This window comes from Hordeum vulgare, chromosome 2H (genome assembly GCF_904849725.1).
Source record: "Hordeum vulgare subsp. vulgare chromosome 2H, MorexV3_pseudomolecules_assembly, whole genome shotgun sequence".
In the NCBI taxonomy this organism is placed as follows: Eukaryota; Viridiplantae; Streptophyta; class Magnoliopsida; order Poales; family Poaceae; genus Hordeum; species Hordeum vulgare.
In genome coordinates, this window is record NC_058519.1 from 487,367,046 (window position 1) to 487,381,707 (window position 14,662).

General features: G+C 45.1%; 1 protein-coding gene across 3 annotated transcripts; it reads right to left on the reverse strand.

Moving 5' to 3' along the window:
- Window positions 1–3,328: 3,328 nt before the first annotated feature.
- LOC123426787 (protein TIC 40, chloroplastic) lies at window positions 3,329–13,538 on the reverse strand. Of its 3 annotated transcripts, none has more exons than XM_045110670.1 (14): window positions 13,137–13,538; window positions 12,161–12,269; window positions 12,023–12,080; window positions 11,914–11,931; window positions 10,977–11,232; window positions 10,535–10,656; window positions 10,392–10,455; window positions 10,159–10,237; window positions 6,130–6,170; window positions 5,990–6,035; window positions 5,671–5,768; window positions 4,257–4,360; window positions 4,021–4,068; window positions 3,329–3,921 (listed from the first exon to the last, which is right to left on the reverse strand). In XM_045110670.1, the coding sequence occupies exons 1-14, from the start codon at window positions 13,312–13,314 to the stop codon at window positions 3,868–3,870; spliced, it is 1,275 nt and encodes a 424-aa protein (XP_044966605.1). In that variant the 5' UTR covers window positions 13,315–13,538; the 3' UTR covers window positions 3,329–3,867. The 3 variants fall into 3 exon arrangements, with proteins under 3 accessions (XP_044966605.1, XP_044966604.1, XP_044966606.1); XM_045110669.1 differs by having other exon boundaries at window positions 12,161–12,275; window positions 13,137–13,536; XM_045110671.1 differs by lacking the exons at window positions 11,914–11,931; window positions 12,023–12,080; window positions 12,161–12,269; window positions 13,137–13,538 and adding an exon at window positions 11,335–11,878.
- Between the last annotated feature and the right edge of the window lie 1,124 nt (window positions 13,539–14,662).

Sequence of the window (14,662 nt, forward strand, 5' to 3'; positions counted from 1 at the left end):
GCAAGCTGAAGCATAGTGTATATCGTGCCCGGTTTCACCACCTGGGCGAAGGTGTCGGTGAAGTCCACGCCTGCGCGTTGCCAAAAACCACGAACTACTCATCGGGCCTTGTAGCGCTCAAGAGAGTCGTTCAGACGAGTCTTGTGGCGGAACACCCACTTGCCAGAGATGACGAGGCGTACGGGGACCCGGGCCTCAATGTTGAGATAGCAAATGGCGGTGGCGGAGGGCTCGGGACCCGCAAAGGGGTTGGACGAGTGGTGGAGGAGAAACCGGGAGAGGCCATCGGAGGGTGCGGCGGTGGTGGTGGGTGGCGATCGTCGGGACGTGGCAGCGGCGGTACGGGAAGGCGCGACGGCGGTGGCTGCAGTGGTTGAGGCGATCGGGGGCTGAGGGCCAGCAGAGGTGGATGGGGTGCGGCGATGGCGGTGGGAGGTGGTGGCGACGACGGGGCGGCTGCGGCGGCAGGGTAGATCGCGGCGACAGAGAGAGGAGGAGGCAGCGGAAGAGGGTGGCACGTAGCGGCGGCGGCGTGGGGAAGGGACGCGGCAGCGGCTTGGTGCGGAGGTGGTGGGTAGCGGCGGCGGCGGCGGAAGAGGGCGCGGCGGCGGCGACGACGACTAAAACCCTAGGGTTTGCGTCAAGAGGATGATACCATGTAGAGAGAGGAGTTGGCAATACAATAGTTGATGTATTGATGGATTTTTTTTTTTAGAATCATGTATTGATGGATGCCAAGGGCACATACATATAAGGTGCAAGTGGACCTCTATCTCAGTTATACAAGATTAGAAGATGGGTCAAACTATATAAAATATACATGCAACATATGTTCAACAATCTCCAACGCAGATTACCAAACAAACATCATCAAATGCTGCCGACACGTCTGAACGTTCATGGGCATCCGGCGGGATGGAGGCCATCCAAGCGCGATCACCAAGGTCTGGCCCATTTCAAACGGATCAAACACAAAGACGAACAAAATTTAAGCTATACGAATGAAGCAAGTATCGTATATTACATGCAAACGGATGATATTTAACAAGTTGAACCTAAACTTAAACTAAAACTAGGTCAGGTATCGGGCAGTGATCTCATGGGCATGGCCATTGAGGCCATCAACAACTCCGCCGTCGTCTGATCCGCCGCGGTTGTCGTGCCAAAGGCCGGAGGCACGTCTGGCATCGCGGCATCCCTACTCGTCCATCACGGTGCCCTTGCAACGCGGATGCTCCGCCACATCCTCCACCGCCTTGCCACACTTGCCTTCGGCAGCCCGGATGAAGAGGAACGCTTGGACTCCGCCGGCCTCACTTGGAGGAGCTGGGTAATGAGTCGGCGTCGGCGGAGAGGCGTCCGACTCGACGGTGGTCTTGGACCGGTCGATGGTCGTATCCTTCATGTGTGCGGGGTCCGCGAGCACCCAGGTCGACGCCACCTAGGTAGGTCTTAGTGAGTGTCGTGATGTGATGCGCCGCTTCCGACGACACGCCTCTGCCTAGGCTTTCGACTTGCACAATGAGGCGTCGGCACCTTGAGGCCTTGTTTGCTTAGCTCTCGAACCATGTGGATTGCCAGGGATCTTGGCCCAATCCACGTGGGTCGTCATGGCCGGTATCTATTACACATGGATCATGATTTCGATGTTTGGTTTGGGCTAAGGCATGAAAAATCCCGAACGAAACCACGCTGATCTGCTCCGTTTCACGTGGTCCAGAAGAATCGACTTCTATTCGTGGAACGAATCCACGTGAGGCGAGCGCAAGAAACCATGTGAAGCGAAGGTTGCGGCGCAAGAAACATGAGGCGTGGAGACGCGGAGCCCGCCGGCAACGACGAGGGCGCCACCAGTGAAGACGAGTGTTGACACGGTGGAGACGGCTTCCTTTTCTCCTTTCTTCCTTGCCATGAACTGAATTCTCTCCTTAGTTTCTTCCTGCTGCACCTAGAACGTCATGAACTGGATTCCACTTCTTTCTTCTTGTTCGATGTACCCAACCCTTCATGCTAGCTACTGTAGTTGTCTAACCTAGGACGTCACCGATCTAGCTACTTGTCTTCTGTTAGTCCTATGATGATATACTAGTATTGTGATGGTTCTTGCTAAATATCTGATCAGATTCTAATAAAAGAATGTTGAAAAACAGAGGTACCTGCGGTGATGTCTTCCAAGGGATTAAGACTAGGGGGAACCAAATGAGAATACAGCGATGGGGGTCTAGGCTGGATGGAGATTGAGTGGATTGGTGACAGAAGAGGATCGACCCAATCCCTAAGGCTTTGTTTGTTAGAAGTGAATTGGGGAGGTTTGGAGAGGGAGGATTTGAGAGGATTTGGTAAATTCTTTTCTTCCACCCAATCTCTCTAATCCTCGGGGATTTGCTTTCACCAGTCCATGGAGGAGGGTCCTGAAACACATGGATAGAAAGGGATTGAAGGAAAACGGATGGGATTCGGTTAAGCAACCCCTCTTACCAAATGGACGCCTGAGGTTCTGTGGGGTTTCTGTCCCTTCCGAGGATTTTCCTCTCGAAATCTCCTGAATCCTTCCGTGTTAAATGAGCCCCAAGTGATTTAGTTCCAGTAGGGGATTGGTTCCCCCGGAATCAAACAAGGCCTGATGTGGTAGTGTAGGCACAGGGATGGCTTGGACAACGACGGGGAGGACGGGTGCTCTTTCTTGTCGACGGGGAGGACGGATGCTCCTTCTTGTCGACGGGGAGGACTGTTTGCCGCCACCTGCTGCCGGTTGGTGACAAGGGGACAAGGGCGGCTCCTCCTTCATCTGACTTGATTTGGACGTCACGGTTGTGCGACGGGCACGAGGACTTCTTCACGCGACGGCGTCTGATTTGGACGCCATGGTTGCATGGAGGGGATGACTGCCGCGGCGAACCGACCAGCGTGCCTCCTCCATATGTGCAGCAAACTCAACGTCCGTTGACGCGGCTGCGGGGACAAGGGCGGTTTTTTCTCCCCGTTGTATGAGGAGAGCAGCTACACCTTCACGATGGACAGAGCCTTGGATGACGATCGCGGACTGCCATGAACGCGCATCAAAGCTCAGGTGGCAGACGACGTGCGCTAGGATTCATGCCCGAAAATCCAACGGTTCTGTCGTTTGCTGTAAATCACCAAAAAATTGTCGCCATCCGAATTGCATTTCCCTTTGTTTTTCGGTTATGGCTAACAGAAGAAAAAGGGCAGGCTAATAACTGCTGTCAGCTGAAGAGCATTTCCCTTTGTTTTTCAGTTATGCCTGATAGAAAAGAAAAATGGCAGGCCTTTTATTATATCAAAACAGAAGGGAATCAACTAACAAATGTGAGATGCAACATGCACATTTATTCTCACATAAAAGATCACCAGCTAATCTCCTGACCACAAAAGATCCAAAAGCAAAGTCGAGGCAACTTCCACCCGTCATGGAGCTCAGGTTACATTCCGACTAAACAAGTTGGGACAACATAGCCAACATTTTCATGCACTGTCATGGTAACACAATGTATCAAAATTGAGGTGATATGAACTACATCGGCACCTTCACATCCTACAGCAAACCATATAGTGTCAAAGCACCAACTACACAATTCTACAGAGCGGTGGCGTAAATATATATCTCAAACTTTGCTACTTCACTACTCTGACTTCAGGTATGGTCGCAACCAAACCGAAACGCTGGATCATATGATGTGCATTGGCAACTCAAAAACCTTGACAGCAAGGATACATCTTTGCGCAAAATGACCGAACACATGAAGTTTCACTGTTCCTCAGCCGGTTAACAGATGCTACTGCAGTCGCTTAGGCTGGAGATAACAGGCCAAGGCAAATCAAAAACTGCAATTCCGTGATGCACATCCACTAGCCATTAATTTGGGGGAAGATTTGCGATATCTTCATAAAAACATCCATGACCTAGCATCAGAGACATTCAAGTGAAAGAGAAACCAGGTGAGTTTGATCATAAAGTTACCATGTGAGTCGACAACCCAAGTTTACAAAATTAAAAAATACCTCTTGGTCATTTTGGTATTTTACAATATTCAGAGGGTTCTGCGAGCACTGCATCAAAAAGACGCCATGTCAGAATAAGCAAATGACTAGGAATAACTGAATATATCCGCTCCAAATGTTTGCAATTTGAAAAATGCCATTAATTATGAGAACAGCCACACAAACTTTATAGTGGCGTAAATCCAAATTTCCAAATAACTAAGCAGCAGTCCAACAAAGTTTATACAGAAACTTACATCCATGATGGCCGTTTGAATTTTTGGATTCTGGAATGCAACAGCAACTTCTGGGTTCGCCATTATTTTCGATACAACTTCCTCAGGAGTCATGCCAACTTGCGCTGTACAAGCAATTAAAAAGCTTCAGAATTCACATGTAATCATTTTAATCCGAAATCAAATTTAAGAGTCTTACAGCAAAAATAAAAAGCTGATTTGGGGAAGAATGAAGTCGTAACCCAAATCTCAACAATTTTCATGAACCACCAAGTAGTATAGTAAGAACCGCAAAAATAGGAGCATGTAGCAAGCTATGACAGCCATTTAGAACAAGAAAATAGCAAGGGTACAGAAAGAACTAAAAACATAGGAGCATGCATCGACACTATGCTAGGCGTTTAGAAAGAAAATGGTAATGATATTAGAAGAACACTAAATGTTCAATACTCCCACCGTTGCTCAATCTAGTGCGCATATTTTTTTTCACAAAAATTGCACTTTGTAGTGACTAGTGTGTATCAGCACCCGTTACCGATTCTGGTCCTGCGCCGCACAGACGCGCTCGGCCTCCTCTCCCTGTCCCTTCCTCCTGCATGTGATGCATCACCTAGCACACACGGTAGTCAAGGGCATGATGGATGTAGGAGGTAAGGGGTGGAGAGGAGGAAGCTTGTGCCACCGTCCGAGAGGGCGACGGTCATGCAGGCCATCAGGATTGGACCAGCGGCGGCGGAAATTCAAGGAGATGGGAGGAAGAAGTTGGTGGATGGCGCCACAGGCAGGAAGACGAGGAGCCACCTGACAATGACGGCAGTAGGGGCTGGCTGGACGTCCTCAACACAGCAGGTTGGCGCTGTCATGCCCTCTGCCAATGTTGAGCTCAATGGAAGGTTGGTCGCTGCCTCCCAACCTCAAACGTCCGCCTCGGACACAACCACGCCCAGCGTCACCTCATCCACGACCGCTAGGGACTGGCTGGACACGCTCAACACACAGGAGGTTGGCAGTTTGGCACGGCCATGCCCTCTGCCAATGTTAACCTCAACGAAAGGTTGGCCGCTGTATCCTAACCTCAAGCGTCCGCCTCGGGCACGACCATGCCCAGCATCACCTCATCCATGACCAGTGTCTCCACGTCCAGGCTGCTGACAGCATCACCATGTCCATGGCCGGCGTCTCCACGTCCAGTGAGACCAAGTCACGAGGACATGCCGCCGGCAAGACCTAGTCGCAACGGCACGCTGCCACTTTCTTCTCTACATGCTTGTGCACATGGGACTGGGACAAACCATTGGTATTCAGAATTTTCTTCATATAGCTTTAGAAGGGAAAAAGGTATTGAATGGTAGGTAATGGGAAATTTCCAGCAGAGTTCATGATTTTGAATTTCCAAACAGCACCCGGTTAAATGTGGAAGTGTTGAACCACTCACCAAACTGCTGCCTGACTTCAGGACTGCTAAGGTCGAAGTTCTTCAAGTGATCAACCATGCGGTTATCCCATTGATCAGGAGATGCGCCCATGTTGTTTCTGTTAATAGCCACAACATTGGCATAAGAAGGTTAGAGAAGATCTGCACACTATTACGTTCATAGATTGGTACAGTTCAACTTCACTGCAAGAGGCATAATAGACTGTTACAGTAAGCAACATCATGGGTCATCGGCATGAATATGTGCTAACATATGTTAGATAAACATATAAGCAGAAACAGATGCACAGATAAGCAGTGCTAAGAATAACTGTATTACAGCATATCCTCCAGTTGCTGGCGGTACATCGGATTCTGAAGCATCGCTGCAAAATAAATTCTCACGTCACAATATAAAACAGAAAATAAACTCCAATTTATGTGATACTTAAGTGTTAAAATAAATTCACAGGAGCATACACTTGAATGACTCTGGGTTCCTCATCTCCTCAGGCAAGTAGCTGCAACATGTGAAGAAATCAGCATCGTTAAAAATACTGAAGAGATATAAGTTACACTTAAAAATACAGACATGAATAACTTCATATTACTGAAACTGGCACATACATATGTTGTCAATTATATGGGAGGCAATGTCAGTACAACCACCAAACTAAGCCATGAACGCAACGCTGAAAAAATACTAATGCAAATTATATAGTTATTTTAAGTTAGGACCTTTATAACTACCAAACGTTCGGATTTTAGTAATAGGCAAGAATGACCCTTATTTCACTCTAATTATATGCATGCATGCATTAGAATGACTAATTTTCCTTTCACCTACACTTCTCCCTCTAATTACATGCATATATGCACTAGAGAACGAAAAGCTGATGTCATCCTATATTCTTTCTTTTTCAAACTTTAAAATGTTTTGTAGCTCAAACCGTCACTCCGATTGAAAAACCGTCTTCAGAAGAAAAATAATCTTCTCGACGAGATTTTCAAAACTAGATCCCATGTTGATATGTTCTGATGTTTTTTTTAGTTAAATACACCACGGGTGCCTTAACTTGTCATATCCGGTCAGTTTAGTGCCTAAAGTTGAAAAATACATGGAAGTGGTGCTCTAACTTGTCCGGCTGTGCAAATACGATGCCTCATACAGTATCCAGGCATATGCCTTGCCCGCATAATGAGCCAGTATGATGGCGGCCCGCATGTCAGTGACCGGGAGAATTTTTTACATCCAACCCCCTCACATTTTATTTATTTACTCATAATTGTATCACATACGGATGCATACTGATGGATCCAACCTGTCAGGTTTGGGTCCCGCATATCAGCTACACCAAGCACCGCTGTATGTGCAAATCATAGATATAATGCAATTTATAATAATGATACCGTGCGAGATATTGAAGAGAAATAAGAAAGAAAAAAGGGATCTGAAGTTTCGAACCTAGGAGCTCACGTGTGCCACCCTTGCAATCTAGCCGATAAACCAAGCAAAATTTTATGTTTATTTAGAGCATCTAGTTGGAATTTTCCTACGAATTTATTTATCTCACCCTCTAAAAGATGTAAATATTATTTCTCCCTCTTAGGCATCACGTGGTGTCGTGCCTCGTGGTTATATTGTTCACCGAGGGACCTCTGCTAACCAACAGACAAGACACCATTTGATGCCTAAATGAGATAATTTACTTCTTTAAACATTTTAGTATCAAGGGAGATTTAGGGAATGTGCTGGTACATTTGAAAAAAAAATGCTTTTGAAACATGTTTCACGGGTATTATAAAATTATAAATTTATATTTGAAAGATGTTTGTCATGTGTTCAAAAAAATGACAACATGTATTTTTATAAATGTTCAATGTGCATTGGAAATGTTATTTTGTAAAATTGTTCTTACATTTCTACAAACACCTTTTAAGATATTTTAATACATTTCTAAAATTACTATTATTACACATTAATTTCTAATACACATCGAACAGTTACATTGTCAATTTTTCTGTGATTGTGTATTTTAAAAATATAGTAATACAATGAAGATACACACAAATTGTCCCTGCTTGTGGTCCTGCATGAAGATACATAAATTTACACAACAATTTTCAATATACGTTGAACTGTCTAAATCCACATAAATTTTTGAAAACGTTCACGTTAACCTCTTCAAAGTACACAATAATGAAAATAGAATAGATATTTAAAATACACAATAATGCCCTACCGATAATTACTGTATTTTTTATTTGGTAAAATTTACATATCATGAAAACTAAACAAGATCTCAATTTTTTCTATAAAAAATGTAGAAAATGTGTTGAAGAATTGCAGAACGATACGCCGAATTGGTCTGTATACATTTCTAGCTAATACTACTATGTATAACTTAGTTTGGCCCGGTGACCAGCATGCTATTGCATTAAGCAGGATGTCCCAGCTTCAAATTTTCATCCCAACAAAAATAAAAAATTACTCGTTCACTTCCAGCCACTGACTCGTGGGCCGCCGCCATGCTGGCACGCCACACGGGCAAGGCGTACACCCGAATACGGTAGGAGGCATTGTATTTGCACGATCGAACAACGGAACAAGTTAAAGCACCCATTTTGTGTATTTTACAACTTTAGGCACCAAACTGACCGCACATGACAAGTTAAGGCACCCGTGATGTATTTAACTCTTTTTTTTTCGGACCAAAAGTTCCACATCTCGGCTACGTAAGTTATCACGTCTGTCATACGTAAGTTACCATGTCATTTACACAAAAGTTTTCGGGGTATGTTTTCAACAAATTTTTATCCCAGGGTCAAAAAGTGATTGTGATGTTTGCAGTGAGTTATCAGCTTTGTTGTGTATATTACCATGTTGCACAAACCTTATTGCGGTATGTTTTTCAACAATTATCATTCCCTCAGTCAAAAAATTACCGCGATATTTGTATATGAGTTATCAACTCTCATGTGTGTGTATTATCATGTTGTTTACACATGAGTTGTTGGGAGGTATTTTTTAACAACATTTTTCCCTGGTCAAAAAGTTACCACGTCTGGATTAAGTAAGTTATCAGCTCTGCTGTATGTATATTACCATGTTATTTGCACAGAAGTTATCGGGTATGTTTCAACAACTTTTTGTGCCGGATAAAAAAGTTATCAATTTATTTGTATATACATTATCAGGTCTACAATGCATATATCAGAAAGTTACCGGTGTATGTTTCAAGAAGCAAAAAATCCCCGAGTGAAAGTTAACATGGCGTTTATATGTAATCACACATGAATTATCGAGGGTATGCTTAGACCATTTATTTTTCTCAGGCACGATTACCATGGTGTTTATACGTGAGTTTTCAACTCTTTAATTCATATATTACAATGATATTTACACATAAATTATCGGATGCATGTTTTTGAACAATTTTTATCCCGAGTCATGAAAGTTATCACGTATGGACTTTGTAAGTTATCAGGTCTGTTGTACGTGTGTACCATGTTACTTACATATGAGTTACCGGAGGTGTTTTCCTGTATTGCAAATGCTAGTTTGTTCCACTACAGAACACAGTAAGCAATTTAGGTGAGTTGGTTAATGGGCCTGAGCTCTCTTCCTAGAGACTCAGGTTCGAGGCCAAAACATCAAATTTATTTTCCTAGTTTTTGAGCTGGACATGCAAAGTAACCAGCGACGTGACAAAAAAAGAAGTAACGTACTACTAACTAATCGAAAAACGGAGGTAGTCGAGGTGGTTACCAGGAAGAGATCGCAAGCAACAGGTGTGAGGTTCGACTCTGTCAGCGAACTCGTTCGGATCTATACCTAAATACCGAACGTTTGGAAATTACAAATTCCCTTTAAGTTATAGATTTACATCCATGCGGAACTAATCTATGCACGAGCAGGTGTCCACCTATAGATTGATGCAAACTAAACTAGTTAAATTCAGTAATTAATTCTTTGTCTGCTAATCAAAGTGTTTATTTTAGCATAATGAATCCTTCATTATCCTCATCGTCCAGAAAATGAATACAGGAAGAAACCCTCTACAGACAGGAGTACCGCTGATGCCATACTGAACACAGATGTTGTGATTCAATAAACCATATAGAACCACTTGGACTCATATATAGACCAGAAACCCATTTGTGCCACAAGTGGCAACACAAAACAGGAAAGGACCTAGCCACTAAGGTGTGCTAGGTCCCAGCTGGCTCCTAAGGTGCTACATGCGACATTATAAATTGGGTGTGCAGATGTCCAGCATGACATATTAAGCCCTTACAACCAAATGGTGAATGCATCCTAAGAAATGAAAATATGAAGGGAAAACATGGCACAGAGTGTTCTAGAGGGCATTAGGTGTTACGCAGGTGGTGCCTACAGCTAGTCACAAGCTAGTCACAGAGAGTGGAGACTAGTGCCTAGGTGAGCAACAAAGACGCATTTACAAGAGTGGGCACAAGATGTAAAGTTGAACTTGGTTGCAAACTTACGGGTAAACCATCTTCTGCACAGCTGGGTCTTCCATCATTTTCTCAATTGTATCAATAGATAGCATAGGTCCTGACTTACCTGTACAGCATAATCATAATAAATTTCATTCATTTGCACACACATGGAAACAACGGACAAAAGGAATATTACAACATCATTTTAGGAAAATAGAGATGAGCGAATGAAATACAAATCCTAAATTTGAGAAGTACATAAGTGTGCAATTACTAACTGGATTCAGTTGTCCAGGTAGAGGAATCTTCACTTGGCTTAAAAGCAGCACCATTTGTAGGAACCTTTAAGAACCATCGGGGAAGTATTAATTACAAGGAATTGTACAGGGAGCCTATTACCAAGCTTCTGAAGGAAACTTACTTGTTGTTCGGAATCATCCTTCGTTTCACTCCCAGTGCTATCACTTCTTATATCTACTGTCTCCAATGAAGATTGAAGCTCCTTCTGTTTTTGCAACTCTTCGGGAGAAACATCAACAAAGGCTGCAAACATTTTGTTAACAAAAACACAATCAGATACAGATGCCAAATATCTGAAGGATATGATGTAAGCACTATTAAGAAAAGAAGCAGCACAGTCAAGCCCATTTAGATCATGTTCAGGCTTATTAGTGGTGTGTGTTTAACTGTTTATTTCCTAATGTTGTGCTACAAAAGGAGACCTAAATAGGACCAGAGAAATATAAAATAGATGTATCAAGATGTATAATTTCAGCATTTTATAGCCAATTTGGCAAATAGAAGAGCCCATTCACCACTCAACTGTAGTTCGCAGGAAAAAATCCGGATATGAAAGGTCATACCAAATTTCTTTGAAGGCTTAGATGTTTCGGCCACATCGGCTGCTTCCGAAGATCCAGTTGCTGCCACATCACTAGCTGAAACATCAACAGTTGCACCTTTTGGCGTATTTTTCCTTGGCCCTGAGTATGGATAACTACTTGGTGCCGTGGAACCTGCCTGTGGTGGCATGGAGAATGGGAATGGCGAGTTCGCACCAAATGTGTTTGGTGGTGCCTGGGTCATCATTGACTTGAATGCTTGTTCCATTGCATATTTCTGCAACAAACAAGTAACACGTTAAAACAGGAATAGGCACTAGGCAGGCAAGTAAATGGTGGTCATGTACAGCTAAATACATGTGTTTTTAAGTTGACCAACCAGGACTAGGCCTTGATGGCCTTTTTTTAAAGAAGAGGATACTTGTGCAGCAGGTAGAGCCTCAAACGCAGGCAGCAGGGCTAGATACACCAACCTACTCAAGCTAGCAACATATGCTAACACAGAGCTATACAAGAAATACCGTAATGGCAACAGTAAAGTGTACATGACCAAGGCGACAAACAAAATATTGAATTACTTAAAGCCATGCAGCAACATACTAAGCCATGCAGAAGGGGTTTATCATAATACTCCATCCGTTCTTAAATATAGATCTTTTTAGAGATTTCACTAGGGGGCTAAATACGAAGCAAAATGAATGAATCTATACTTTGAAACACATCGGCACCCTTATCAGGCCATAAAAAAATCTTTGAAACAGCAAAGTGAACTGATATAATAAGATGTGTCGGAAGGTTAAGCAGGTTCAAGCAGAAAAAGGCTCAATAATTTTACCTCCCTGACTCATGTACTATTATACAAAGGTACACAATGGATTATTCTGAGGAACACTGTGCAAATGATTGAGGATACATACTCTTTCTCGAGTACAGAAACAAAGAATAACTGTGAGCTCACCTTTACCATCGAAGAGACCTGATACACCAACCACCAAGTATTAATAATTTATAAAGAGAAGATATGCACAAAAATAAACTAAAGCATAACAGGAAGCAGAATTTCACACCATGGAAAATGCCGCGGACAATGCTACACCAATGCCAATCCAGAAAACAGGTGAACCACTGCAAAGATTTTGGAACTCGCCATCATGGGAAGGTCAACTTGAGAACACGAAATGTAGGCAAACAAAGAGAGAACTCACATATATGATGAGGGGGGCGGCATGGGAGGCAGGGTACCAGTTCCCGTCGATGTATTCTCGCTGCTGGTTGAAGAAGATATGCTGGCAAATCCCTTTGTGTACAATCCATCTGAAACTGATGTGGCAAACATCATATAGTATGTAAAAAATAAGAACAAGAATATCAAAATGGGTGCAAACTAAGGCCCTGTTTGGAACCACAATAGATTATAATAATCTGGATTATGAAGATAGATTATATAATCTGGTTTATAAAAATAATCTAGGTGGATATGTTTGGAGGCCAGATTATATAAACTGTAATCTAGGTTTTATATTGTACAATGACATGTCTGCCCTCTGTTTTTTAGCTGCAAAGGTAATAATCTAGGTGGGCATGTTTGGAGGACGGTGGCGGTGGCAGTAGGTAATTATCTCCAAGTTTCCAAGGGTAATGGGTCATTAGTAATCCATAATCTGATTTTAGCTGGGGTAGAGTAGATTATGAGTTTTTAATAATCTGGACATCTAGTTTTTATAAACTGCAATATAATTTGTCATGTTTGGAGACATAATAGATTATAAAAATCAGATTATATGATCTGAGTGGTTCCAAACAGGGCCTAACACACTATGCTTATCAGCTACTCGTACTATAAAAAAAGAATTATGATGAATGAGGTGCGCATTATCTACTTATTATCAAGCAGTATGTCAGAGACACGGATGGATAAGCTAACCCTTCCTAATCTCAAGCTATCATCCAGGCTGCTATCATCTGCCCGTACTGCAAATACATATAGGAGAAGTACAAGGTCGAATCATCAGCCGTGGATCTAGCTAACGTATAGAGCCCCACAGACGCCGGTAGAATCTCAAGAGAATTAGAGCTCGGACTAGTCAAGTGCCGCATGCTCCTCCAATCAAAGAGCGCATCGGGGTCGCATCGCATCCAAACACAGCACAATTCACGGAGACGACAGAAGAAGGCCCTCACCGTTCCTAGATCCGCGGGACGCGGCGGAGACGACGAGCCTCGGCCGCCTGGACCCCCTCCGGCCGGCGGCAGCAGAGAGCGGCGCCGCCGGGAGGGGCCGCGACGGGCGGCTGGAGGCGGAGAGGAGGGGCAGGCGGGGAGACGCGGAGCACGAGGAGGCGAGGACGAGGCTCTCCATCACGAGCCTGGGGGAGGCAGCCTAGCCTAGCTTCACTCCGGTCTCCGGGTCACGAGGCCTTGTTGCTCTCGCCTGTGGCTGGCGCTAGGGTTTTGGGTTTGCGTGCGGAGAAGCCGAACTGGATGGCGAAACCAAAGCCCTCTCCCTCTCCCTCTCGCTGTAAGGGTGGTTAGCGAGCAGGCAGGCTATAGTAACAGCTAACAGGGGAGGGAGAGCAACATCTATCCACTCGTACAATACAAGACTTTCTGCTGGAAGAACGACGAGATTCCTACTAGTACAAGTGTGCAACATTCTGGGTTTTTTTAGGTGAAATAATGTATTTATTAAAAAAAATAGGTTAATAATGTACTTATTACTCGTCACGAAAGGTTCATACAATCAATCGCAGATAGCGAGACATATAGCAGTTTGTGGGGGGAGAGATGTGTGTGGGCTCTCGCGACGCGCTCGGCGACTCCGCCGCCCCGCTTGGCCCCGCCGGGGCTCCCGATGCCCCTGCCTCTCCTCTCCCCGTTGTCGTCGACCACCCCCCAACCGCCGATGTGGACGTTGGCTTCCCCTGAGGTAACCCTTGTTTGCTCTCTCATGGTAGTGTGACACGTGCTCGTCCCTGTGTCGTTGGTTCGTGTCCAGGCTCGGCCTTCAAGAGCGTGTGCTCGCGCCTTTCTCTCCTCCATGTCCCATGATCCTGGGTCCTTCCCTGACCTGGGCAAGCCCGACGTGCTCTGGGTCATCGCGCCCTTCCCGGGGGCGTGTTTCTCGGCTGCAGGGGTCACTGGCCTCCCTTTCTACTTCTTCTGTGCCCCGGACGAGTCTCTCAAGGTCGTCCGCGTCGGTGAGCTCGTCTTCTGTGTCGAGGTCGCCAGTCCGGCGATCGCCGCGTTCCTCATCGTGTTGGCCCTGGCCTCATGCCTGCCATTAACCTGTCCCTCTTTGCGTCGCGTGGAAGGGCCCGCGTGGCAGCGGCCATGCCTCTGGCTCGAGTGAGGCGAATTGGTGTCCCTTGCCACCCACCGGCTGTAACTGTGGCCTCTAGCTACTCTCGCCTCATTAGCCTGTTGGGCATTTGGTGCCCTGTCCCCTCCGGAGTTAATAGCCTCGGTTTGCTCCCCTGCCTTCGGACACCGTTTCGGTTGCTGATTCGCCAAAAACCCCTGCGAATCCATTGTCCATCATGCTCCCGATCTCCCGACGGGATTGGTCGTGCCTCCCGGCAACAACGCAGGCGTTGCTAGCAGTTGTCCATTGCGCATTGACTGCCTGGAGGTTGACAGCTCCGCGGTGATGGACCCGGTTGCGTTTACTTCCCTGACTCCCGTGGGGAAAAGTTCTTACAAGGACACGT